The 25,148-nt window shown below is 30.5% G+C and overlaps 1 protein-coding gene across 4 annotated transcripts; it reads right to left on the bottom strand.

Moving 5' to 3' along the window:
* Positions 1-18,772: 18,772 nt before the first annotated feature.
* LOC18103031 (uncharacterized) lies at positions 18,773-20,201 on the bottom strand. 4 transcript variants are annotated; one of them, XM_052445164.1, is made up of 4 exons: positions 19,963-20,201; positions 19,855-19,932; positions 19,504-19,726; positions 18,773-19,394 (listed from the first exon to the last, which is right to left on the bottom strand). In XM_052445164.1, exons 1-4 carry the CDS (start codon positions 20,128-20,130, stop codon positions 18,964-18,966), a joined length of 900 nt encoding a protein of 299 aa, XP_052301124.1. In that variant the 5' UTR covers positions 20,131-20,201; the 3' UTR covers positions 18,773-18,963. The 4 variants fall into 4 exon arrangements, with proteins under 4 accessions (XP_052301124.1, XP_052301125.1, XP_006377369.2 ...); XM_052445165.1 differs by having other exon boundaries at positions 19,504-19,712; positions 19,963-20,150; XM_006377307.3 differs by having other exon boundaries at positions 19,855-20,201.
* Between the last annotated feature and the right edge of the window lie 4,947 nt (positions 20,202-25,148).

The raw sequence follows: 25,148 nt of genomic DNA, 5'->3' as shown, positions 1-25,148 counted from the left end.
TTTGTCTCCTTGCCTCCTTCCACAACAAGTTTCTCCCATCCCCCACTTCTCCTTGATCTACCACCATCATTAGCACTCCACCACCGCCACTTCCAACATTTCCCCTTCAATAATTTCATGTTAGCACTCTATCTCACTCTAAATTTTGTTAATTGTTTTAGTGATTTCATAATTTGAATGCTAGGTTTTATTTTGTTACGCTAGGATTTAGTTAAATGTAGTTCAATTGGTTATAAATTACATCATTTAGAGTTTACGAGAAGGCATGCCCGCGCGCTGCCACGGGCTTATAAAACAAATATATTTAATAGTGTTATAATTGTGAATCAGCGCTAGATAAGTAATAGAAATTAAAGGTATGATAGAGCCAATATTTCATAACGAAAACAAAAAGTTGTATTGGTGATCAAAACTTAGAAACTGAACAAAATGTTTTGTAGCAATCCACTGTGTTTTGGGAGGAAAGATACAGTGCTTTCGTCACATGATTTAGCTTTTCTGTTAACAAAAAGCAAAAAAAAATTACTAAGCTAAATTCTCTACCAACTTAATATTAAAAAAAAAAACCAACAAAGATAATTTTGGAAGGAAAAAACTCATGAGGAAAAACGTTGTAGCAATTGACAATGTTTTGTGAGGAAAACTACAGTGTTTTTCCCAATAAATAAAATAAAAAACCATTTAGAGAAATATTGTAGCAATCCATAGTGTTTTGTGAGAAGAACTACAACGCTTTCCCGATATGATTTAGCTTCATTGTAATTATAATTCTTAACCAACTCAATATTAAAAAAAATGGATAAAGATAATTTTGGAAAAAATCATAAAAAAATCATATGGGAAAACATTGCAACAATTCACAGTGTTTTAAAGAAAAAAATTACAAAGCTAAATTCTTAATCAGCTCAACATTAAAAAAATCAAATCGACAGAGACAATTGTAGAAAAAAAACACCAAAAAAAAGGGGGGGAAATCATGTTGAAAACACTGTAGCAATTCACAGTGTTTTCTGATGAAAACTACAGTGCTTCCCCACATGATTTAGCTTTATTTGTAATGACTTGTAATTGTAATTCTCAACAATGTTTGTGAGGAAAGCTACAGTGCTTTCCCCACATGATTAAACTTTATTACAAAGTTAAATTCTGACCAACTCAATATTAAAAAAAAAATCAACGAAGATAATTTTGGAAAAAAATATAACAAAAAAACAAAAAACAAAAGAAACTAGAAAAATACCATGTGAGGAAAAACTGTATCAATCCATAGTGTTTTGTGAGGAAAAACTTATATTTACTTGTACTTGCAATTCTTAATCAGCGTAATATTTAAAAATAAAATTGACAAAGACAATTTTAGGGAAAAACATAACAAAACAGAAAAAAACCATATGGGAAAAAACATTGTAGCAATCCACAGTAATTTACGAGGAAAGTTACAGTGCTTTCCTCACATATTGTAAATGTAATTTTTAACCAGCTCAATATTAAAAAATAAAATAAAAAAAGATAATTTCGAAGAAAATCATAAAAAAAACAAAAACAAAAAAAAATCATGCGAAGAAAAACTGTAACAATCAACAATGTTTTAAAGAAAAAAAAAATACAAAACTAAATTCTCAATCAGCTCAATATAAAAAAATCGATAAATATAATTTTGAAAAATAAAAAAATAAAATAGAAAAACTACGTGAGAAAACACCGTAGCAATCCACAGTATTTTAAAGAAAAAAAATTAAAAAGCAAAATTTTTAACCAGTTTCATATTTAAAAAAATAAAATTGACAGATATAATTTTGAAAAATAAAAAAATAAAATAGAAAAATTATGTGGGAAAACACCGTAGCAATCCACAGTGTTTTAAAGGAAAAAAATTACAAAGCGAAATTTTTAACCAGCTCAATATTTAAAAAGTAAAATCAACAAAGATAATTTTGGAAAAAAAATGAAAAAAAAAAGGAAAAAAAAAAAGGAAAGTTGGGAAAAAAAATGGAAAGTAATTTTGGAAAAAAAAAAAGAAAAAATAAACAAAAAAAAGGGAAAGTTGGAAAAAAATGGAAAATTGCAAAAAAAAAAATTACGAGGAAAGTTACAGTGCTTTCCTCACATATTGTAACTGTGAAGAGACACTGTAGCAATCCATAATGTTTTGTGAGGAAAGCTACAGTGCTTTCCCCACATGATTAAGCTTTATTACAAAGTTAAATTCTAACCAACTCAATATGAAAAAAAAAATCGACGAAGATAATTTTGAAAAACAATATTACAAAAAAAAGAAAACACAAAAGAAATTGAAAAAAAATGATGTGAGGAAACACTGTATCAATCCATAGTGTTTTATGAGGAAAAACTTGTAATTACAATTCTTAACCAGCTTAATATTTAAAAAATAAAATTGACAAAGATAATTTTAGAAAAAAACATAACAAAACAGAAAAAAACCATGTGGGAAAAAACATTGTAGCAATTCACAGTAATTTGCGAAGAAAGTTACAGTGCTTTCCTCACATATTGTAACTGTAATTTTTAACCAGCTCAATATTAAAAAATAAAATAAAAAAAGATAATTTCAGAGAAAATAAAAAAAAAAACATGCAGAGTAACACTGTAGCAATCAACAATGTTTTAAAGAAAAAAATTTACAAAACTAAATTCTTAATCAGCTCAATATTTAAAAACAATCGACAAATATATTTTTGAAAAATAAAAAAATAAAATAGAAAAATTATGTGGGAAAACATCGCAGCAATCCATAATATTTTAAAGGAAAAAAATTACAAAGCAAAAGTTTTAATCAGCTCAATATTAAAAAAATCAACAAATATAATTTTGAAAAATAAAAAAATAAAATAGAAAAACTATGTGGGAAAATACCGCAGCAATCCACAATATTTTAAAGGAAAAAAATTACAAAGAAAATTTTTTAACTAGCTCAATATTTAAGAAGTAAAATCAACAAAAAATTTTGGAAAAAATAAATAAATGCAAAAAAAAAAACATAGGAAAGTTGAACAAAAAAAGCAAAAAAAGGGGGGAAAGTTGGGAAAAAAATGAAAAAAAAATGGAATGCACTGTGGATTACTGTTGTAATCCACATTGCATTTGGGTGTGGGGAAACAGTGGTTTCCCCACACCCTTTAGTTATATATATAATGTGATTTGTAATAATTTTTGAATTTTGAGAGAATTAGGGATATTTGATGAATTTTATCAAATTGATAAATTTTGGTGAGAATTTGTTAGAATTGATTAATTTTGTAAACCATTAATGGCTAATGGGTTACATAAAAATAGATGGGTTTACTTACTTAGTATAGTGAAATTTCACAAAACAATGAATAAAGAGAGAGGTATAAAGACACTAGTGATAGATGTAGGTTGATACCAGGTTGGATGACTGGATTTGTGAGGATGGAGCCAGATTCTTTAGGTTGGGCTGCTATGTTTTTGGCAAAAAAAAAGAAAAAAGAAAAAATGGGAGGGAGAAAACTGTTTGTTATAACTCTTTTAAATTTAACGATGAAATATGCCAATCATATATTTTCATTGGCTTTAGTTGGAAGATATTGACATGTTATAATACTAACAAATTTTTTTTATTGATTTTTTTATTATTTTTATTCCATCAACGATTCCTTCAAAAATTACTAGTAAAATATATTTTGTCGCAATTTTCATTAAAAATGTCCATCAAAAATTTTCTATCGCTATTTTTATTGGAAATTACCAACATGATATATTTTGTTGGTAATGCCATTGCTATTTGCTAATTTTCTAGTTGTGATTTAACATTTAATAACTTATTAATTCGAAAATGTCCAAATATAACCGACATGATATTTGCAAAACTATGCAAATAGTAAATATAAGATACAAAATTAATAATAGATTAAAAGGTATATTATTGATGTATAAGTTTATCATAATAATGTTAATTAATCACATATAAATAGACATATATAATGATAATTTGCTAATCTATAACTAAAAAAGACTTTTGAATTATTTGCACAATTCAAGAATCTCTAAATGAAAATATTATAATTTGCACAGAGTAATTATAAGATAAGAAATCAATAAAAAACTAAAATGTTTTTATTTAATTTAAAATTAATTATAACATTTAGTATTAAAGATAAAGTTTACTAGCTAATAGAGCTTGGGGCAATTTTTAAATAAAAATTTTAAAATTGAGATGTAGTTTAAAGCATTTTAAAGTTTTAGTAACCTAAACACAAGTATAAAATACATTTAGAATTAAGAACATTCAATAAACACTAGCTTTGGCTTTGGTACTAGCTTCACCGGAGTCCGAACAATTTTTTATTTTGCTTATAATAACTTTCAGGTTCTAAAATGAGGTAAAAAAAAACATTAAAAAATTAGTTTTGTTTAACCTAGATTAGCATAACAAATCTATAATTACAGTAATCAAGGTTGAGTCAATCTAAAATATCTCATCAAACCTGCGATATCATGAGATTAGAATAACATGATAAAAAAAAGAGGATTATAAAGTTTTTTTTTAAAAAAAATTATTTTAACTTTTCGAACCCGTGACCCGGGTCATTAAAACCGAAACATCTAATCTGAAAAATCCATGAAGTTCAATTCTTAATCAATCAAATATTGAATGATGAAATTAATGAAAGAATTTTCATTATACAAAAAGATTTTAAAAAGCAATTATAAGCAATCAAAATTGAAAACTAAAATAAATTTATATTTGATTGAAAAGTGAAATTAAAAAGAATAATAAATTTTATAAAAGGGTCAAGAAACTATATAAAAATCAAAGCATAATATCATCGATCTAAATTGAAGAGTGAAATTGAAAATCAATAAAACTTTTATAAAAGAATCAAAGAAAAAAATTTAAAATCTAAAAAATAAGGATTAAATTGAAGAATTTAATATTTAATAAAATAGAATTTGAGAATAAAATTGAAAACAAATAAAATTTTTAAAAATATAATAGTAGGTGCAATATTTTAATGTCCCTAATGGCTAATTATAAGTGTTTTTTTAGTGAAGACTCAAAAAATCATTACAATGTTACTCTGGATACTATAAATGAGCATGGAGGTACAATAATTTTCCTACCATTTTTAGTTTCTTTTAATATATATTGACACACGGAGTGCCTAGAAGGTTCATGCTATTTCAAAACATTTTCTTTATCATCAACAAACCAAATGGCATGTCTTGGGCTCCCAGGCTTGTCAGTACTGCAATAAATTCTGTGTATCAAAATTGGTAGGCTTCCTCGGAGGCTTCCTCGGAGGTTGTACCATCCCAAGGTTCTTGATTATTTTGGTGAACCCGTGCGTGTATCTTATAACCGTACGATGCCTTCGGCAGAAACTCATCCACGTCAATGATGCTATGGCTCAATATTCGAGTTTCACCTTAAGCATATTATGGTATATTATTAATCTCGAACAAATAAATGTGATTAACTTCACATTAACATTAAGAAGAAAAACTCAGACCATCATCAGAAAGCGTCCGAAGATAATTCACGTTTGAAATCGAGAAACAGAAAACGTGGGTTCATGCTACATTATTATCGAGAGAAAAAAAAAAGGCTTTCCAGAAAACCAATTACGGGTCTTCTTTTATTGAAAAAGACAGCAAAAATCTTGAGAACCAGGCTCCAAATACGTGTTGAAATGCAGAGTCGATCGCTCGTTCAAATTGAACTATAAATGTCCTACTCCAAATGGGCTCCTTAAGGGAGAGGAGCCGAGACTTTTAGTGTTCAAACTTGGTGGGCACAATGTGAACTTTTGTTTTTTGTGTTCTTTTCCTATCCTGATGCCACTCCCTGCCTCTCTTCTTCTCCCTGCTATAATTTGGGCGTTTTGATAAAAGCCTGGACTCGCAGTGTACTGAGACGAGGATTTTTAATCTTTCGAGAACACATTTCACTTTTTCTTATTCCAATTCAGTGGAGGAGAAAGCTTGTTCCAAGGGTGGGTGTCAGTCGATGCTGAAGTGTAAAAAGTAAAAACTAAGACCCAATTAAGCCTGTCATTTAACGAACAGTTTTGACAAAACTTTGTCGGTCATTGGACCCTGAGACTGTCAGAATTATAATTGCACATCAGTCTACAGGAGCTTGAACCTAGCCTAGCCTTTTAAAAGAGCAGCTTTTTCTATAATTGGTGACACAACCGGCTACAAATAATGATGAAAATGATTTCTTTATAAGCAAGAGGATTAAGAATGTGTTTGGTATTGCGATAAATAGCTGTTGTAGTTGTAGTTTAAAAATAATTATTTTATAAAAAATAATTTTAGTTGAAGTTGGTTTAAAAAAATAAATGTTTGGTTAAAACTATGGTTGAAATTGAGGTTGAAGAAAAAATAGTTTAATGTGTTTGGTTAAAAATGCTTTTGAAATTGAGGTTATAAAATAATTTTAAAAAATATATATTATTATTGATGGTTTTAAATTTAAATATTGTAGAATTAATTACTCCTATTACATCATGAAATAAATAATACTTTATATAAAATATTTTTTATTGTTTCATTAAACTATCCACAATTCCATCACGTATGAAATATATCCGACAAGGACTACAGTTTTCACAAATTTTTTAAGAGCGCAACAACATCATGTAAAATATAATCAGGAACAAAATTGAGATTGCGATTAAATTCTGTTAAGGCGGGCATCATCAAGCGATTTTCGTCTAATTTATATAGTCATTAAATAATATTTAACACTAATTTTTTGAATAAAATACAATTAAAAATAAAAAATATATTTTTTATTTTATTGAGTCGGACCCGGTTCAATGCATTTTTAGCTTTGAACCGGACCAGTCCGACCGGAATAGTAGAGCATGCTCCACTGTTCGTTGAATAAAATGGATGAACAGTGGAGCCATACTCCACTGTTCATCCATTTTCCTAAAGCAGCAAAGAGCTGCTTCTTGTAACATGTGGTTGCACCACAAGAAATGATGGTACCCACCATCAAAAATTTAGGGTAAAAACGTTATCAAACATTAAAAATTGTGGCTGCGGGTGAACCTCACCCGCAGCTACAATACCAAACACCGATTAAGTTAGTAAAGCACCAATAGTTTAAGGACCGATTGGAGGAAAAAAAAACACAAGAGTAAGATAACTATGAGGAATAATCTTACTCCTCGCAAAGCTCCATCTTCTTTCTGCCAAAAACTCAAGCTTGAGTCGTCTCGTCTAGCAGCGCTTGCCTTTTGTAAAGAGGGCTTGCCTTTCGTAAAGAGGTCTATAATGCTGTCTGTGTTAGCTTCTCGTATAGTTTCCTTTCCTAGCTGTAACTGTCAGAAGTTGAAATTCCCAGTCTAGGGTATCGTGTAAGAAATACATATAAATGACTCCAGGTCATGATAAAAATCAAGTCAAAATTATCATGTTAATTTTTTCTGTTGAGAAAACATTTTTGAGTTGCGCTGAGTAAATTGACAGTTATTTTTTAAAATATATTAAAATAATTTTTTTAAAATATATTTTTAGCATCAAAACAATCTAAAAGCATAAAAAATTAATTTAAAGCTAAAATAATTTAAATTAAAAAAACATTTTTCCACCGCAAAAACAAATGAAACCTCAATAATAAAAAGATTTGTGTTTTACTATTTAATTAAAATCTGTAATTTTAAGAATGAAATTGTTAATATTACTTAAAAAACTTTAGTTTTATTTTAAAACTATGACATAGTTAGATATTTTTTCAATTAGACTTAATATTAAGGGTGTCATGACACATACAATCTATGTTGTAGGTTCGCTTTTAAATGCGGACGATTGAAAATTAACAATATAAATCTAACCCATGAATATATATAATATCCACACAAAAAATTATCCCAACCCGTATATCCAACCCATTCGGTCCAAAAAAATTAAATGAGTTGGGTTTACAATTTGTCAAATATAAAAAGTTTGATTGGATACAATTATGGGTCCAAAACCAACCTAATTATATTTATGAACACCCCTATTATGAATCTTAATAACTTCATTTGTAACCTTAAAACACTATATAATAGATCGAATAACTCAAAATAAAACCAAATCAAAAAATCTTTTTAAGGCATAATTTATGTTTTTTGGCGAGATTAAAGTTCTAAAACACTTTTATGAAACTCCCTTCTTAAAGAAAAACTCATTGATACCAAGATTGGTTTTTTTATGAACGAAATGTGGCAAATCAAAATCTTTCTCTCTCATGTCCCTGAACGTAGGGACTAAAACATTATGAAATGAAGCTTGAGGACTGAAAAAAAATATATAAAACTACAAGGATGAAATCTGTGAAAATAAAAAACCCCATAGACTAAGTTTGTTAAAAATCACCATTTCATTATAGTGTGGTCCGCAATGACTCTAAGTGTAGGTTACTAGTATATAATATAATGTTGTGAATGAATATTAAAAGTTGTAATGTTTATCAACCACATGGAGAAATTACAAATAAAAAACAAATGTCGTGGTGTTTTTGTTGTATCACTATGAGAGGAAATATTGTGGATTTCAATAGTGTTTTTTTTTTTTTTTATCCTTTTAGTTTTCTTAGCTCTGGTCATTAAGAATACGCAAGGCAATATTCATCATTATTGGATGATTTTCATATAATATATCAATATTATAATCTATTTTTATACATTCTTTAAAGGGAGATTCTGATTGATATGCATTCATACTTTTAGATTGTATAGTTGCAGTTCCCTTATCATTTAGACTACCATGTTGGATTGAGCTTGTTGTTTTTCAAACCTCTTTCTCTCCTCACATTTCTCTAATAATATAGGGTAAGTTGTTGGCAACAGCTTGTGAGTTTTCAAGCTTATTTTTGTCAAAATCTTGAATCATCTTATCACTCCATCTACTCACACAATAATTGTTGTCATTATATTATGCATTGTTAACACTCTCCCTCAAATTGTACTTGGGTTGAAGATAGAGTTTGTTCTGAAAGTTGATGAGAGTAACCTTTAAGGTTGTCACAGTAGAGCATTGAATGAGATGTCACTGGAATATGAAGATCTTTTAGAATAAAGGTTAACCACATAAGTTCAACTATTGTATTGACTATGGCACGATACTCAACTTCAGTACTGGAGTGTGATATTGTATGTTGTTTCTTAACACACCAGGGGTTGAGGTTTTTGCCAAGAAAATACAGTATCTAATGGTAGAACGCCTAGTAGTGAGGCAACCTACCCAATTTGCATTTGAAAAGGCAAAGAGTTCCTTTGATGTATTACAGGATTTGTCTAACTATTTTTAGAAGTGTTGTATTTAGTGCATGCATGAATTGAGACACATAATTAAATGAAAGATCTTGACGTGTTAATGTGAGATATTGTAATAAACTAACTAGTCATTTAAAGTAACTAGGGTCTTCTAGGGAAGTATCAGTTAATGAAACTTTTGTTTTTGCTTCAAAAGGTGTACTTATAGGTTTGCAATCTGTCATTGTTTCTCGTCTAAGTATAGTTAGTGCATAATATGTCTAAGATAAGTGAAGTGATTGTCTTAGAGACTTCAATGCCAAGGAATTGATAAATAGATCTCAAATCTTTCATTGTAAATTCACCACTTAAGAGTTGGATGAAATTGCTAACAAGAGCTTCTATAGATCCCGTGAGTAATATATCATCTATATAAAGTAAAAGCATTAGTAAGCTATGTTCAGAGTGAAAAATAAACAAAGATTGATCAACTAAGCTAGCTACAAATCAATCTATTTTTAATGTAGGGTGCATTGTTGGCAGCAACTTGTTAGTGTTCAACTTTATTTTTGTCATAATCTTCAATCACCTTATCACTCCATCTACTCACACAATAGTTGATGTCATTATATTATGTATTGTTAACACCTTCTTCCATTTACATATAAATATAAATAAATAGTGTTTCAAATAAAACTTATTAATAAGGGATTTTGTCATATATAAAGACTCCAACTTGATTTATAAGTAGCACTAGTCTTTTAACTAAGAATTTCATGTAGATACTCATTAGATAAATAAAAATGAATATCTATCAAGGCTATTTCATTCATATATTTCTTTTGATCATTTGTCATCTTTATATTCATCTTCTCACCTTACTCAACAATGCCTTTTGCAATCTTTTTTGCATTAGAATAGTAAGTATTTTTCATTGCTATAATTCAAAACTTGTTAGTATGATCAAATTTATCAACCTTAAATTTCACAGTCATCTTATTTTAATTAACCTTAAATCGAGCTCCTTGACTAGATTGTTTTTGAAACCCCAAGTAATACAAGCAATAACTCGAAATAAAAGGGACATAAAAAAATTATTGTGGTTTGCTAAAGCCTATTTAACAAAATTTACACTATAAGAATTAGAGATCTCACCTATTAATTAAGGCATGCACAAATACCTAACTATCCAAAACATGATTATAACAAAAAAAATACTCATACAAGAAATATCACAATAATTATTTTTTTTCACATCCTATACAAAAATAACACATCTACTAGATTACATAAAGAATTTCATGACTTAACATTGAAGGGTATAGCTCAACTGGTCAGGTCTTGGGATTGCTCTCCAGAGATCACCAGTTCGAGTGCCACAAATCTCAGAGCCACAGGAGGCTTACCTGGTCGTTAATTTCAGGGCATTGGAGGATTAGTCGAGGTACGTGTAAGCTGGTCTGGACACTCACGATTATATAAAAAAAAATGTCATGACTTTCTCAATTTTAGCATCTACCTTTGTGTGTGTGAGTGTTATTACCTTTGTGTGTGTGAGTGTTATTTTAAGAGATATGCTACTTCAAAATCGTATCATTCTTGTGAAATATGATAAAATTACGGGGAGAAGATGATTTTTTTTCCTCCCCTCAAAACTCACCTAAAATATCTTAATTATTAAACAAAAAAAACATTTGATTGACATAAAGACAAATATTATCAATTAAATGATCCATATTGCTCATGCACGAGAATATGCAAAAAATAATTGAGACTCCATTTACATGATGATTTGGAAATGAAATTGCTCGAAGCTCTTATTGTTTCACGCTTGAATTTGAGTCCTTCCATAAAGATAGAAATACATAACCCTTTGGCTAGTTGTGAGAGCATATACAAAAATCTACACTTTGCCTAGTGACTTGTAGTTTATTGTTCAAAACTTCTTCTTCTTCTTCTTTGTTTTAATTATTTTTAACTATAGAGGTATTGTGATTTGAAATTAAAGTCTCCATCCAATAAAACTCTGACACCTAACAGATCTTCCTTTTCTATGCCACAAATCCAAACATAATCTTTTATGACTAGCAAAAATTCTTGTCGGACAAGTTGTGATGAACTCTTGTCCAGGAAAGATTGCAAGACAATCAATTTTAGAATGGTTTAGGAGATTTGTCTTTTATTTTATTTTATTTTATTTATTCAAATTTTATAACTTGTATCTAAAACAATTTTTTTGATGTATAATTATTCCTGTTTATTTTTATATTTTAAAAGTGTTCTTAAAAAAAATTAAAATTTTTTATGTTTTTCTTTGTTTTAAATTAATATTTTTTTAGTGTTTTTAGATAATTTTAATGTGCTGATATCAAAAATAATTTTTTATTTTAAATATTATTTTAATATATTTTTAAATAAAAAACATTTTAAAAAAGAACAACAGTTATACTTCTAAACACATCGAAAAAGAGTGTTTTTAAATTTATTTATCTCAATTGACCATAGACGAATAATAGATTCGAAAGTAATTTTTAGCATTAAAAAAATTGAAAAAGTACAAAAAAATATCTTAAATGTTTTGAAAACCCATCCCATTGGTGGAGAATCGTTTTCCTAAAGCAGTTAGATGGAGTTGACGTCGAATCGAGCCCCCCAAATCGTTTTCCTAAAGCAGTTGAGCCCCCGAAACCCCAGTAGTCGCCATCATAATCCTTGCTTTGGCCCACATGGGAAATTTACCAGCAAAGATAATGTAATTCATTATTCTAAAAGTTAATAAAAAAATAATAATTTGTAAATTTTATTATGAAATTGATATTTAAAATGCTAAACACCTTAAGCTAAGAAAAATAAAATGGTTGGCTTGATTGAAATAAAAATAAAATAGTAAAATAGAAATTATCTTTCGAAAAGATTGCCGAGTAGTTGATAGCTCCGGTCTTGAAAACCGGTATAGTTCTTTCCGAACTATCAAGGGTTCAAATCTCTCTCTCTTTTTTTCTCGGTGAATTTATTTATGTTTTTATTGTTTTTTCTGGTTCAGCATCATAAAGGTGAATGGCTCGACTAGATAAGATATCTACGAGATAAAAACAAGTTTGAACTTGGTGATGAGTTTTTTCCAACACGATAGGACTGATGAAAGAAAACTTTTATAAAAAATTACTTGTTTTTTTAATTATTTAGTGTTTTTTTTATGCAACAGCAAAGGTAATGTTTGAGATCCAATCTGCATTGAATAGAAAAGAGAAGCATAGCAGCTAACATGGATAAAGAGCAGATATTTTCCTTCCTATCAAAGAATCAATCTTTTGAATGTATAATGTTCTTTGCTTCGTGCACGTACACAAGAACATCATTCTGTTCCCTTCTACCTTCAAACAATCTCTTATCACAATACAAATCCAATTGCGTAAGCGTGAGCTTTATACTTTTGTGCCTTCCACCCGGAGTTGGTTTCAAGGTGAATGAGAATCTTTTAAAATATTAAAGAAACATTTTTTTTATTTTTTATTTATGGATATGCCTTGAAACAAATACAATTTTTATTATAAAATACAATGAACAAATATGAGAAAATGAAGAACATATTTGGGATTGCTGGCATGGATGTGATCATGGCTCCAGGTGCAGAAGCTGGATACCTTCGGGAGAAGATCAATCTGGAGAAGAGTAGAGGATGTGAGGGGGGAAGAGGGCTTTTCTTCTGGAGATCAATTTAACAGAAGCATTTGATATGTGGCTATATGCACACAAGTAATTTAGTCCAAACTTCTTTTGAGTTTGTTAATGTCTTCTCTTAATTTTGTTGAGAATTAATGAAGCATTTCTTTGGTGGAGACAAAAGAGGACTGGCACCGTTTCTTTGAAAATGACAATGAACCATAAGATTGATGGAATATGGTTCTATCCAACACCTTAAGCTAAGAAAGAAAAATTATTGGATATGCACTTGAAGTCTTGGCCTAGCGGTGGTAGTGACTTGTTCCCTTCCTCTGCCTCTGGGTTCGAACCTTACTGTGCATGTCTGTCATCCCCGCGGTGCCTTACATGCTCACTGGGTTTGCAGGATGTTCAGTGGGCCGTGGGATTAGTCGTGGTGCGCGCAAGCTGGCCCGGACACCCACATAAATAAATAAAAAATGATTGGATATCTACGAGATAAAAACAAGTTTGAATTTGATGATGAATTTTTTCCAACACAAGAAAACTAATGCAAGAAAAGTTTTATGAAAAATTACTTGTTTTTTTTAATTATTTTTATTTATTTTTAAGAAGTATTTTTCATTCTTTATTTTTTTTCTTATTTTGTTTAGGAAATCAATATAGCTCAATAATTTTATTTTTCCTATACCATATAATGACTCTATAATCATTTATTAAGATTTTTTTTCTCTTTAAAATAGATTTATAACTAGTATTAAATAATACTGTTTAGTTTGAATTTGATGATGAGTTCTTTCCAACACAAGAAAACTGGTGCAAGAAAAGTTTTATGAAAAATTATTTATTTTTTTAATTAGTTTTAAGAAGTATTTTTTATTTTTTATTTTTTTTTCTTATTTTGTTTAGGAAATCAATATTGCTCAATAATTTTATTTTTCCTATACCATATAATGACTCTATAATTATTTATTAAGATTTTTTTTCTCTTTAAGATAGATTTATGACTAGTATAAATAATACTGTTTAGTTTGAATTTTGTAACAAAACTTTTCAATAATAGTTTTATCTGGAAACCTTTTTTTGGCTGATTTATGTATTCTTGGATTTATTTAATTGTTCCCATCATATTAAGATTCGAATTAGAGTCTCCATCCAATTATACTCTGACACCTAACATCAATCCGCAAGGTCTTTAACCATCAAACCTTCTTTTTCTATGCGACAAGTCCAAACATAATTTTTTCTTCACTTTTTGAAAATCAATCCCAGTGGCTGAGAATCGATTTCTTAAAGCAGTGAGATGGAGTTGAGGTCGAATCGAACCAAAGAGCCCAAAACAGCCCCCCACCTCCTAAAGTAGTCTCCATCGTTGGCCTTAATGATAGCCAATGATGGAGAATTCACCAGCAAAAAGACTCCTGAGTTTACATTGATTCGACATGGATAATATGTATGATTGATCCCAGAGTGAATTGTGCAAGATAATATCATGCTTGCATCACATTTTCAGTCTTTAATTTTGAATTTACTTCATTTATATCTATATATATGTTTCTTGAGGTTATTGCAAAGATATAGAATTCAGTAAAATGGATATATATATATATATATATATATACACACACACACACACACATTGCATAGATCACAAATCTATAATCATGGGAAAAAATGGAGCAATAATTTTTATATTTAGCGTCAGTTCAATCTCATGGGAATTAACTTGAGATCAAAATTTTCATGCGTGTGAAATCAGGCCATAATCAAAGCATCTTATGTCCAAATCGAAAGGTGCAATGCCCCTCGGCAACATACCATACCATCAACAAGAATTTCATTAAGAATGGCTATGTTTACATGTGTGCTGCAAACCCCATTCTTGTAGTAATGTTTGGGAACACGGTTCAGATCATGTTTTTTTAAATTTTGAGATATTTTTTATTTAAAATTAATTTTTTTATGTTTTCAAACCGTTTTAATAAAAAATAATAATAAAAATATTATTTTAATATATTTTTTAAAAAAATTACTTTAAATTATATCTACTACCACACTCTCAAACACAGTCGATGTGATGTCTCGAAGTAGTGGACAAGAACCCACAACTTCTGCCCCCCTTCAAACTATCATTATAGATGAACACAACTAGTTGTGGGTACCTTAATAATTTCGATTTGCATACTTTGGAAAGTCCATCCCAAGAAATTGGTTGGAATTTCTGTTGGGACCATCTGCAATTATTTTCTTACATGTAAACGCAATCCAGTGTTGAATGCCATTACAAGGAACAACACTGCCAGCCCAAAAAGATACGGTGGAGGCAAAGCAATACCGGTCCACACACATTTTAACTCCCTCCTCCACCTACCGGTTGAAAAAATCCAATTTAAATATTTTAAGAGATATAATTTAACTGGTCAGACCTTAAATTTATTTCTTATAAATTATTAGTTCGAGTTTCACAAACCTTAAAGTCACTGGAGGCTTACATGGTCGTTAACTTCAGGGTCTCAAAAAATTAATCGAGATGCGTGTAAACTGACCAGAACATCAACTGTTACAAAAAAAAAATATATATATAATCTAATTTGAGCATGTTTGATGAAGCTCCGTCCATGGGCGTTCTCACTATTCTGTGATTATTAAACATGAATGATCTTTCTAAACATCAACTGCTGGTTTTTGTTTTCGGAATTTTAGATAAAATGAAACCTTATTTTCTACTATAACAATATGTTTTTCTATAATTTGAAAAATAAGTTAAAATCTCTCCTTTTCTGCAGATGTTATAAATATAATAGGATTCTTAGCTGTAGAAATTAAGGTTGAGAAAAAAACTGAAAAACTGAGAAAATTAAAAAAAATAACTAAAAAAACCGAACCGTGAAAAAAAACCGATTAAACCGATTAAAATTTTAAAAAAACCGACCGGTTCGGTTTTGGTTTTATAAAACTGAAACCGAAAAAATCGAACCGAACCGAACCCAAACCGAAAAAACCGAGTCAAACCGGTTTAAACTGGTTTTTATCCAAAAAAACCGAACTGAACCGAAACCGGTCGGTTTGAACTGGTTTCGGTTTTAAAAAAAATAAAATTCAGTTAGGTGATTTTTTTTTTATAAAAACCGAACCGAACTGAAAATGATCAAATAACATTACTTAGTTCTTAACATATTTTCATACAGATTCTCAAAGAATTGGCCCAGTTATCAAATAGGTTACTAAAATAACTTCTAGGCCATCCTAATACATGGCATTGAGGCCATTATCCGGCTACCCATGAGTGGCCTGAAGTGTTGGACCTTGAAGAAGGGATGTTAACCAAATTATTTGGGAATTAATTATCCAAACTTCTTTTTATAAATTTGACTAAAAATTACAAAAAAGAGTTTCTGCTAACAAGCATGTCCTTGTCCCAGTCTAATGACCTAAATGTTGGGTAGCGGAAACCACGTAAAAACGGAGGCCAAGATTGGGCTCTATGGAGATATCAAAGTAATAGAGGCTTAAGGTTACAGGTTGGATCTTCATCCAAATAGCCGAAAGTTCTCTCGTCCACCTTTCTCACTGGTGGTTGAGCAACTTGATTCACGCCGGCATCGGAAAGCATCAGGCCCATAAATTGAGAAAGTATAAAACTTTCTCCTATTTGTCGTGGGTAGGCCTGAAGGCTACATATAACATCGTGGGTTCTTTACAGAATCCAGAATCCACTTTACCATGTCCCGTGGTTTATTCACAGAATCCACTCTGAAAATAGTTTTGGCAGAGCACATTTTATTTTGTGTTTTAAAAATTTATTGAAAAAATTTTATATTTTTTTATTTTTTATTTTCAAATCATTTTAATATGCCCATATAAAAAATAACTCTTAAAAAATAAAAATAAAAATATTATTTTTAATGTATTTCTAAACAAAAATTATTTAAATACAATAATAACTACCATACTTTTATTATCCTTAACTAGTATCCATATTTTGGTCCCGATGTTCGAAATAATGTTAGTGTGGCCAAGAAGAGTAGGGGTGAGCAAAAAAACCGAAAAACCGATTAAACCGAGAAAACCAGAAAAAAAATAACCGAAAAAACCGAACCGAAAAAAAAAACCGATTAAACCGATTAATTTTTTGAAAAAACCAGCCGGTTCGGTTCGGTTTCGGTTTTATGAACAAAAAACCGAAAAAACCGAACCGAACCGAACCGAACCGAAACCGACAAAAAACCGGAAAAAAAACCGAGCCAAACCGGAAAAACCGAGCCAAACCGAGAAAACCGAGCCAAAACCAGAAAAACCAAGCCAAACCGGTTTGAACCGGTTTTTGCCCTTAAAAAACCGAACCGAACTGAACCGAAACCGGTCGGTTTGACCCGGTTTCGGTTCGGTTTCGGTTTTTTTTTCAAAAAAAAAAATTTCAATTTGGTTACTTTTTTTGATAAAAACCGAACCGAACCGAAAATAATCACCCCTATTTCCCATCATAGTTTATTTGGAGGCAAGACGGCGAGAGCATGAGGACTAATTGACACCACGTTATGGTTAATTTTCAAACTTATAACTCGAAATTTGGGCTAAATACTTCGAGTAAATTAGTTGAACCATATAATACCTTTTAAGAATTTCATAGTTGATATACCATCACACATTTTATTTTTTGTGCCTTATTAGGCGTTGAAGCTGATTACTAGCAAGTTGCCATTGTAACATTTCTACCTTCCAAAGCTGGTAGCCCCAATAATTAACCATATGATTAAGCTGAAATTAGATTTCTCTCTCTCATGACAAGCGCGCGAATGAAATATATTAAAAAACTATATAATAATATTAATTCTTGAATGGAATCTAATCAGATCTATATAGTATTTTATACCATATATGTGTCTCCATAAATATCTATATAAATATCTAGGAGATTTATAAGATATTTATATTAAATATATTATCTTATGATATATTTAAATGAAATAAATTAAAACTTTGATATTTTTTAATATATTTATCTTAAAAAAATCAATATAAACAAATCTCTCTCAAAACTTATATCTAGAGGGCATCAAATTTTTATTTTTTTATAAATGTCATCAGCCCCATCAAATAGTACTCTAGGAGGGTGTTTGTTTTAGAGATGGAAGGTGAGGTTTGGGTGTGGAATCCACTAAAAAGCTACAAAAAACAAAAAATATTAGCTTTTGTGGTTGAGTTTTGTGCATAATTGAGTTGTACCCAACCACAATCTCGACCACAAAATCAATATCTAGTTTTTCACCCATGAAAAACATTTCTATTCTCTATCTCAAAGATTTTTCCAGACTCATCATTTACACCTTATAAACAAAAATTAAGTAAAAAGTGAGTTCATCATGTCATATGACATTTACTAATAAATCAACTATGCTACTTTTGAATTAACTACACGTGATTTCTTTTTCTTTTTGTTTAGCAGTGATTATATAAATGTCTGATTGAGGGATTGTTGCAGGTCAATACACATAATAATCCTAAGTGTATCGAGGCAATGATTCGAACTTGATTATGCACCTCAATTAGACATGCATAATTCTATCCGGTGAACTTTTTATCTATCCCCATGATTTGTTAATTTTAGATATCATAATTTAACAAATTCCTGTTTCCATCTGAAAATTTGATGTCTTCGAAGACAATTTTATGGAATCCGTTTGAAGGCAGCAGTGTGGGATTGAAGCAGTTCCAAAGAGAAGGGGCCACAAAGAAATGATCTTTTCGTTATACGGAAAATCCAGAATGTTTGAAAGATTAATGCTTTTTTCCCCTTAAAAAACAGATAATATATAGTTCCTTTCAATTTATTGGAGGCATCCTTAATTAATTTATAGGGACTTGAAAACGAGGTGTTTCAGGTGAAAATTAATGATTAAAATTCTTTAAAGTGATTAATAATTTCTTGTTCGATCAAAGATCACAAAATAGAAGGGACAATTCTCCCTTATTTTTATGATTTCTCTGTATGTTCTCTCCCGAACTTGCATATATTCCTAACTCTGTCGGGGTAGCAAGCAAGAGAGCTACAACAAAATTTATGTTTTTACCACACAACCGTAGCTGCAGTGCAATGTACATGAGGAAGCATCTCTTTCAAATCCACCGTCAGCATCGATGCCTTCGGCCTCAGCAATCGACCGGAATGTCCCATCGACAAGGGAGGCATAGACGTTGCCCTTTCACATGCCGTCGCAAGCCATTTTGCCTGCATGTACCTTTGCTTTCTCCATGGCCCTAAGTGCATTTTCTTTTCTTTCATGCACTTCTTTGCAGCCAAGCATAAGGTCTTAATCACAGAGTTTAATCTTTCAACTTTCCCAACAAACACTTCTGGCAATCTGTGGACAAGTTGATTGTATTCTTCGCTTGCTTTAGCCATCTCAAACTCTGCCCGAAAATTTAATTCGATTATAACTCTCACCTCTCCTCTTTTTGAGACTGTGTTGTCTATCACATCCATAAAAGTATGCTCTCCTGCGTTGTATAGGAAAAAACATACATCAAGAGCTAGTTTTAAAAGTATTGCAATTATCTACGACTAGAAACAACTCTCTTGAATATTTATCTTAATTTAATTACTAACCTGCTGGGATATCAGGCGAGCTTCTCCATTTAGTCTTGCAAATGGCACTATTGTGACCGGCATTTCGTAGACGGCTAGAGACCTCTGCCATCAAGCAACTCCGACAGCCGGCAGCCATTGGTCTACCGCAACCACAATTTCCAGCCATTTGTCTTTCCTTCAATGCATCTTTAGTGATACTTCTAATGCTAGATTCCAAGGAGCTAGTCCTGCACAGGGTTGCCTGAACACCACAGCACAGAAAAAGTATTAGATAGGGTTGTACACATTCAATCTCAAGGCCCATAAATATATTATTTCCACAAGAAAAGCATATAATCAAATAATTGTATAAAGAATTGTGATACTTACATGTAGAAGCTGGTGTTGGTTCTCCCAGAAACTCCTGTTCTCTTCCACATTGCCATTATTCTCTTCCTCTTCCTCTTCCTCTTCCAAATCCATTCTCTTATTTTCATGATACCCTTCACTACTCCCGCTTTCCGACCAGGACTCACCATCTTCAAGAAACCCGAAAACCATATCGGATAAACTCGGCGCCTGTTGATCAAGTAACTCAAACTGATTGACGTTAGACATCAAATTGAGTTGACCAAACGGGATTCTAATCCTTGCACTACACATCATCGTATTTGTTCAATTTTACTCTTGAACTTCTTGCTAGAAGAAAAGGGTAAAATGTGTGAATTGCAATGGAAGCATGAAAAACCTGGTTTTATATACCAAGATTAGAACTGATGTGGGACCCATTAGGCCAACGTGGACAGCAAGCCGCCGGACACATGTGGGGTTGGTTTGATGATAAAATTGGCAGTTTATAATTGGGTGATGCAAATCAAGACCAGACAGCATGGATCCACGTCAGTTAGCTATCCATGTTTTTATAAGAGCGTGAATGGTGTGTGTGTGTGTGTGTAAAAACCTGACATGGATGGTTTAAGTAATTAAGAATGGATTATGATTGAGGAGGTCTTAAGTTGAGGCTTCCATATGCCGTTTTCTTTTTCTTTCCATTATTTAAATCTAAAAAAGTTTTTAGCACTATTTATGTTAATAAATACTCGATAAAATGGTTTTATTAAAATGAATATAAAATGGATATAAATTTTTTTTTCTGTAAATAAATGGAAATGGAAATTAATTTTAAATTATTGAATTTAACTTTTCGTCATCTATGTTGAATTATGGGCTAAATAGTTGTTTTTGCACCATGTATTAATTATATTAAGAAAAAAAACTGTTTTTAATTGGAATCATCAAACTCATCCCAAAACCAATGGAAAAATATTTATTTTCTCCATCACAAACTCAATAAATATGGAATTAGAATAGAGGAACCTATGTAAATATGTTTTTTTTTTAAAATTAAAAAAAAAGGAACAAAAAAGGCTCAAATTTAAAATCTTTTAAAAGCAGGCGAAAAATGAATTTTAATTGAAGTACGTAATTCTATCCTAAATCCTTGTCTAAGTCGCTGGTGTGGGGCCTCCATAATGAGTTGATAAGATCCGTGATGGTGAAACGTGGTGCCATCTGAGACGTTTGATGTAAAGTTTCTTCCAAATAGTGGGACCATCTTGTTGGCTACCTACATCAAAAAATTCCTTTTTTTTTTATTTACATTAATTATTTCAAAATCGCTTTTATCGGATTTTTCGCAAAATTATTACAATCATTATCTAAATAAAATAAAGACACATAAACGCGGCGCCTTGCCAATGGTTTTTGCCAAAATCACCGCCATAAGGATAGATTGTTACGTATTTGTTTGTTTTTTAAATATTTTTTATTTAAAATATATTAAAATAATATTTTTAAATTTTATTTTTAATATAATTTTATCAATCTGTTGAATCTGGGAATTAGATAACAAAAAGCCTAGCTGGACAGATTTTATCGGCCAGCCTAGCTTATCCTATCATATCCTTAAATATGAGAGAATTTCATATTTTAAGTTTTTTCCTAAACAAGTTACAAGGCAGGGCGGAGACGGGGGGCTGGCCTAGGACTCTGTAGAATATAGTTATGTTTTAAATAATATTCAATATCTTTCTATAAAACCTAACCTCTAAATTAAAAAGAAAAGAAGAAAAAAAACTCAATAAAATTCTAGGATTTATTTTCAACCCATTTAAAACAGCTATTTATAGTACTTGGAAACAAATATATTAATACTCATAATTTATTAATCTTCATAATTCATGAAGGAATTTATAAATGTTTATAATATACTAATATCCAAAATATTCATAAATATTTATAGTTCATGAATTACTTATAATATCATTTATTCTCATCGCATATTTAATGTATTAATTCATGTACTAAGATATTTTAGGGATTAAAAATAAATAAATGATCAAGTATGGATTTATAAATAGTAAAAAGTATTTTTAATTAATCAAACTCAAGTCCAAACTCATGAGCTCAAAAGCTCATAACCCAATCCACAAAACTATTTTAGATTTGAAATTTTTATATCCTTAAACAAGTTTTTATTCGCTTTTAATTAAAAATTTTAATAAATATATTAATATTCTATATTAAAATATATTTGTGTGTGTGTATATAAATATATAAAAAGCAAATTAATACCCTCAATATATGATGCAACATTTTGGTGTCATTGTAGTAAGATAAAATGCAACATTTTTTGTCAATAAATTACGAGTCAACTACGAATATTTAATTTCACAAATGCTTTTGATGATGCTCTATCTTGCCTACTCTATGATCATAATTGCTTCTCGTAAAAAATCTCCCCCACCTCCTCACTATTCTTTAATCTTCAGACGACATATACAGGCATATGTCATTGTATTAGATTTGGTTAATTTCCTGGGGTCCTCTGTCAATCCCCACCTTGCCATGCACTAATCAACAGAAAATACCTTCAATCTCTAAGTATCAAAACCCGCATTAAATGGCCAACTTAATTAATGGCTTAGAAATCAAACTATAAGCTGGGAAGCCACACTAATTATTCATTCTGTTTTTACACCTTATACCAAAATTTTATCACTAGTCGTGAGATATACACATTGCCAATTGATTTGGAAAAATAATTTAAAGACAACTGGCGTGACATGTGATGAAGTCGTGAAAAAACTTTACATAGAGATTAGTTTTTCATTGTTGGGTTAATGGGCTTGACTGGTTTCTGTAAAAAAAAAGTAAGTCCCTGCAAAATAGGAAACTCTTTGAAGCTTAAGTCAGTATATGTATGTAAAGGAAAAAATATACAAGAAGAGAAAGAAAAAAAAAAGGTTTGGAAGTGCATATCTGGCCTGCAAGTTGTATGGACTATGATGCAGGGGTGAGAAAAAAATAAAAAACTAATTAAACCGAGAAAACCAAAAATATCAAACCGTGAAAAAAAACCGATTAGAAAATTAAAAAAAAAAACATTCAATTCAGTTCGATTTCGGTTTTGTGAGGCTGAAACCAAAATAATCGGATCAAGCCAAACTGATTCAAATATAACTGAAAAAACCAAGGGTACTATAAATAAAAAAATTTGCTTTCTAACCATAGTTCCTTAGCAAACCAGTCACCCCCTCCCTCCCCTTCAATCTACATTTATAAAGCTAGCAAACCAGCATTAAAAGGAGCTAATCTTTTCTTAATATCCTCAACATTGGTAGATTCAAGACTTGTAACAACATTAAGAGGAGCATTTTTTGATGTGATATGACCTTTTGAAGCTGAAGATTACTGAGATATAATGTCCACGCCAATCACATCAAACACCTGGTTAGTGAGCTCCCTTGTTTCCTCTTCAACCTCGTCTTTGTCTAAAGTCTCATCTATAGCCTTTGACATCATCTCAATAGTCATATACATTTGTGCTGACTGATTCTGGAACTCTTTGATCACTTTAGCTTGTTGATGGAAAAACTGGTGTCGATATTGGTTTAGTTAGCCATGGTAGTTCTTGGTTGATATGACATGCCAAGGTTGTTGTGTCATGTCTGTTATTGGTGATGGTCTACAATTGATGTAGAAAATACTATCTACTTTGCATAAAAAAAATTGTGTGCGTGAAAATTTTATGTGAGTGGCTCATAATAATCCAATAAAAAAAGCAACTTGGACAAATCGAGTCAACCTTAGGTTTAGAATGGGTTTTCAACAGGAAAAAAATGATTTTGTTTTAGAAAAAAATCTTTTTTTTTCTTGTGTCATCATCCCTTCCACCCTTCAAAGTCTTTTAAACATATATGTTTGGAAGATTTTAACAAAAAAAAATAGAAAAATACTTATTGTGTGTGTGTGGGTGGGTGTTACCTTTTTTTTGTTAAGATTGCATAAGATTGCTACTGCAGTTATGTCTACATGAGAGACAAAAGCTTTGTGGCTATGCTTGTGGGTTTTGTTAATTTTTCTTTTATGAGGTTTCCTCAAGTAAATCTTTTCCAATGTTTCTGTGAGAGACATAAGAATTTATTTATGTTGCTTATGAAGAGAATTAATGTAGTAATAAGAAATGAGTGTAAAAATAATATGGTTTATATATGCATTTCAAGAATTCATTTTAGATGGAATTATTCCATGAGTAGTCACAAATACTGGAGAAAGATCCTCAATCCATTCTATAAAACAAGTGGTCATAAAGTCATAGAGAATGATTCATAATCTTTTTTGGAGATAAATGGTTGTAGAGACTTGGGGAAGGATCCCTGATCCTTTTGCCAATAAATAATTATGGAGACCTGTAGAATTTTTATGGAGACATGGAAAAACACTATCTTTTTATTTGAAAAAATCGAAGAGAGTAGATATACAATTTCTAAAATATATCTTATCTCAAGCAATGCATCATGAGAAAATTTTTTTTCTTTTTTTCCAAGTTGCATCTCCTTCATAAATTGTTGAAGGTATCTTCTAAAGATCAATCTTACTATCTCTTTTCGTATTGCATTGCACTTTTTTATGTTAATAAACAAAAAAATTTAGGGTTCTTTGTGTTTAAACCACTTTTAATGGGAGATAGGTATTTCATGAAATCTTTTCTCTTTATAATGGCTAGCACTTTAGCATGTGTGGTGGTGAGAGAGGTGTGGTCAAATGTTCAAAGAATATCAAGTAATCATGAAAGTGCCCTTTGGTGCTTCTTTTTTATGCTTTAGTGTGAGACTGATGGTGTTGTGGAGACTTAACTATTTAGAAACAATAGTGTCCCTATCTAGTGGCACTTGCTTCTTTTACTTGAATATAACTCTTCATTGCCTATTTTACATTGAAGAGAGTCTTGTTATAGATTGTATACAGACATTCCTATAATAGATAGTTAGAGACTTCAATAATTAGAGTCTTGGTAAAAATTGGTTCGAGTAGATTTTTCTTGTTTAATATTTTCTTGTTGAATCCTTAAAGATAAGCTCTAATGCTTTCATCTTCTCATCAGGTGATGGAAAAAAGCTTAGTCATACTCTTTTTAGTGGAATGTTAGTGCTAAAATGAGATATGAGCTTCACGTAGAGATCATGAAGGTCAAGGATAGAGTTGGGTTCAAAGTTATGATACCACATCCTTGTATATCCATGAAAGGTTGTGAGGAGAATTTTACACATAACATCATTTTTTTTGTGTTATGAGTTCTAAATGCTTCTGATGTTTTGTATGTGCTTTTTAAAATGAGTAAG

The sequence above is a fragment of the Populus trichocarpa genome, chromosome 11 (assembly GCF_000002775.5).
Source record: "Populus trichocarpa isolate Nisqually-1 chromosome 11, P.trichocarpa_v4.1, whole genome shotgun sequence".
Taxonomy (NCBI): Eukaryota; Viridiplantae; Streptophyta; class Magnoliopsida; order Malpighiales; family Salicaceae; genus Populus; species Populus trichocarpa.
Note: the sequence above shows the minus strand (reverse complement) of the source record. Positions and strands in the feature narration are given on the sequence as shown.

Bases quoted from the DNA above. Each gene is read 5' to 3' on its own strand.
- LOC18103031 (XM_006377307.3), bottom strand. From the start codon at position 20,130: ATGATGTGTAGTGCAAGGATTAGAATCCCGTTTGGTCAACTCAATTTG. The intron at 19,727-19,854 runs GTAAGTATCACA...TGTGGTGTTCAG, and splicing joins ACCAACACCAGCTTCTACAT to GCAACCCTGTGCAGGACTAG. The intron at 19,395-19,503 runs GTTAGTAATTAA...TATACAACGCAG, and splicing joins CTCGCCTGATATCCCAGCAG to GAGAGCATACTTTTATGGAT.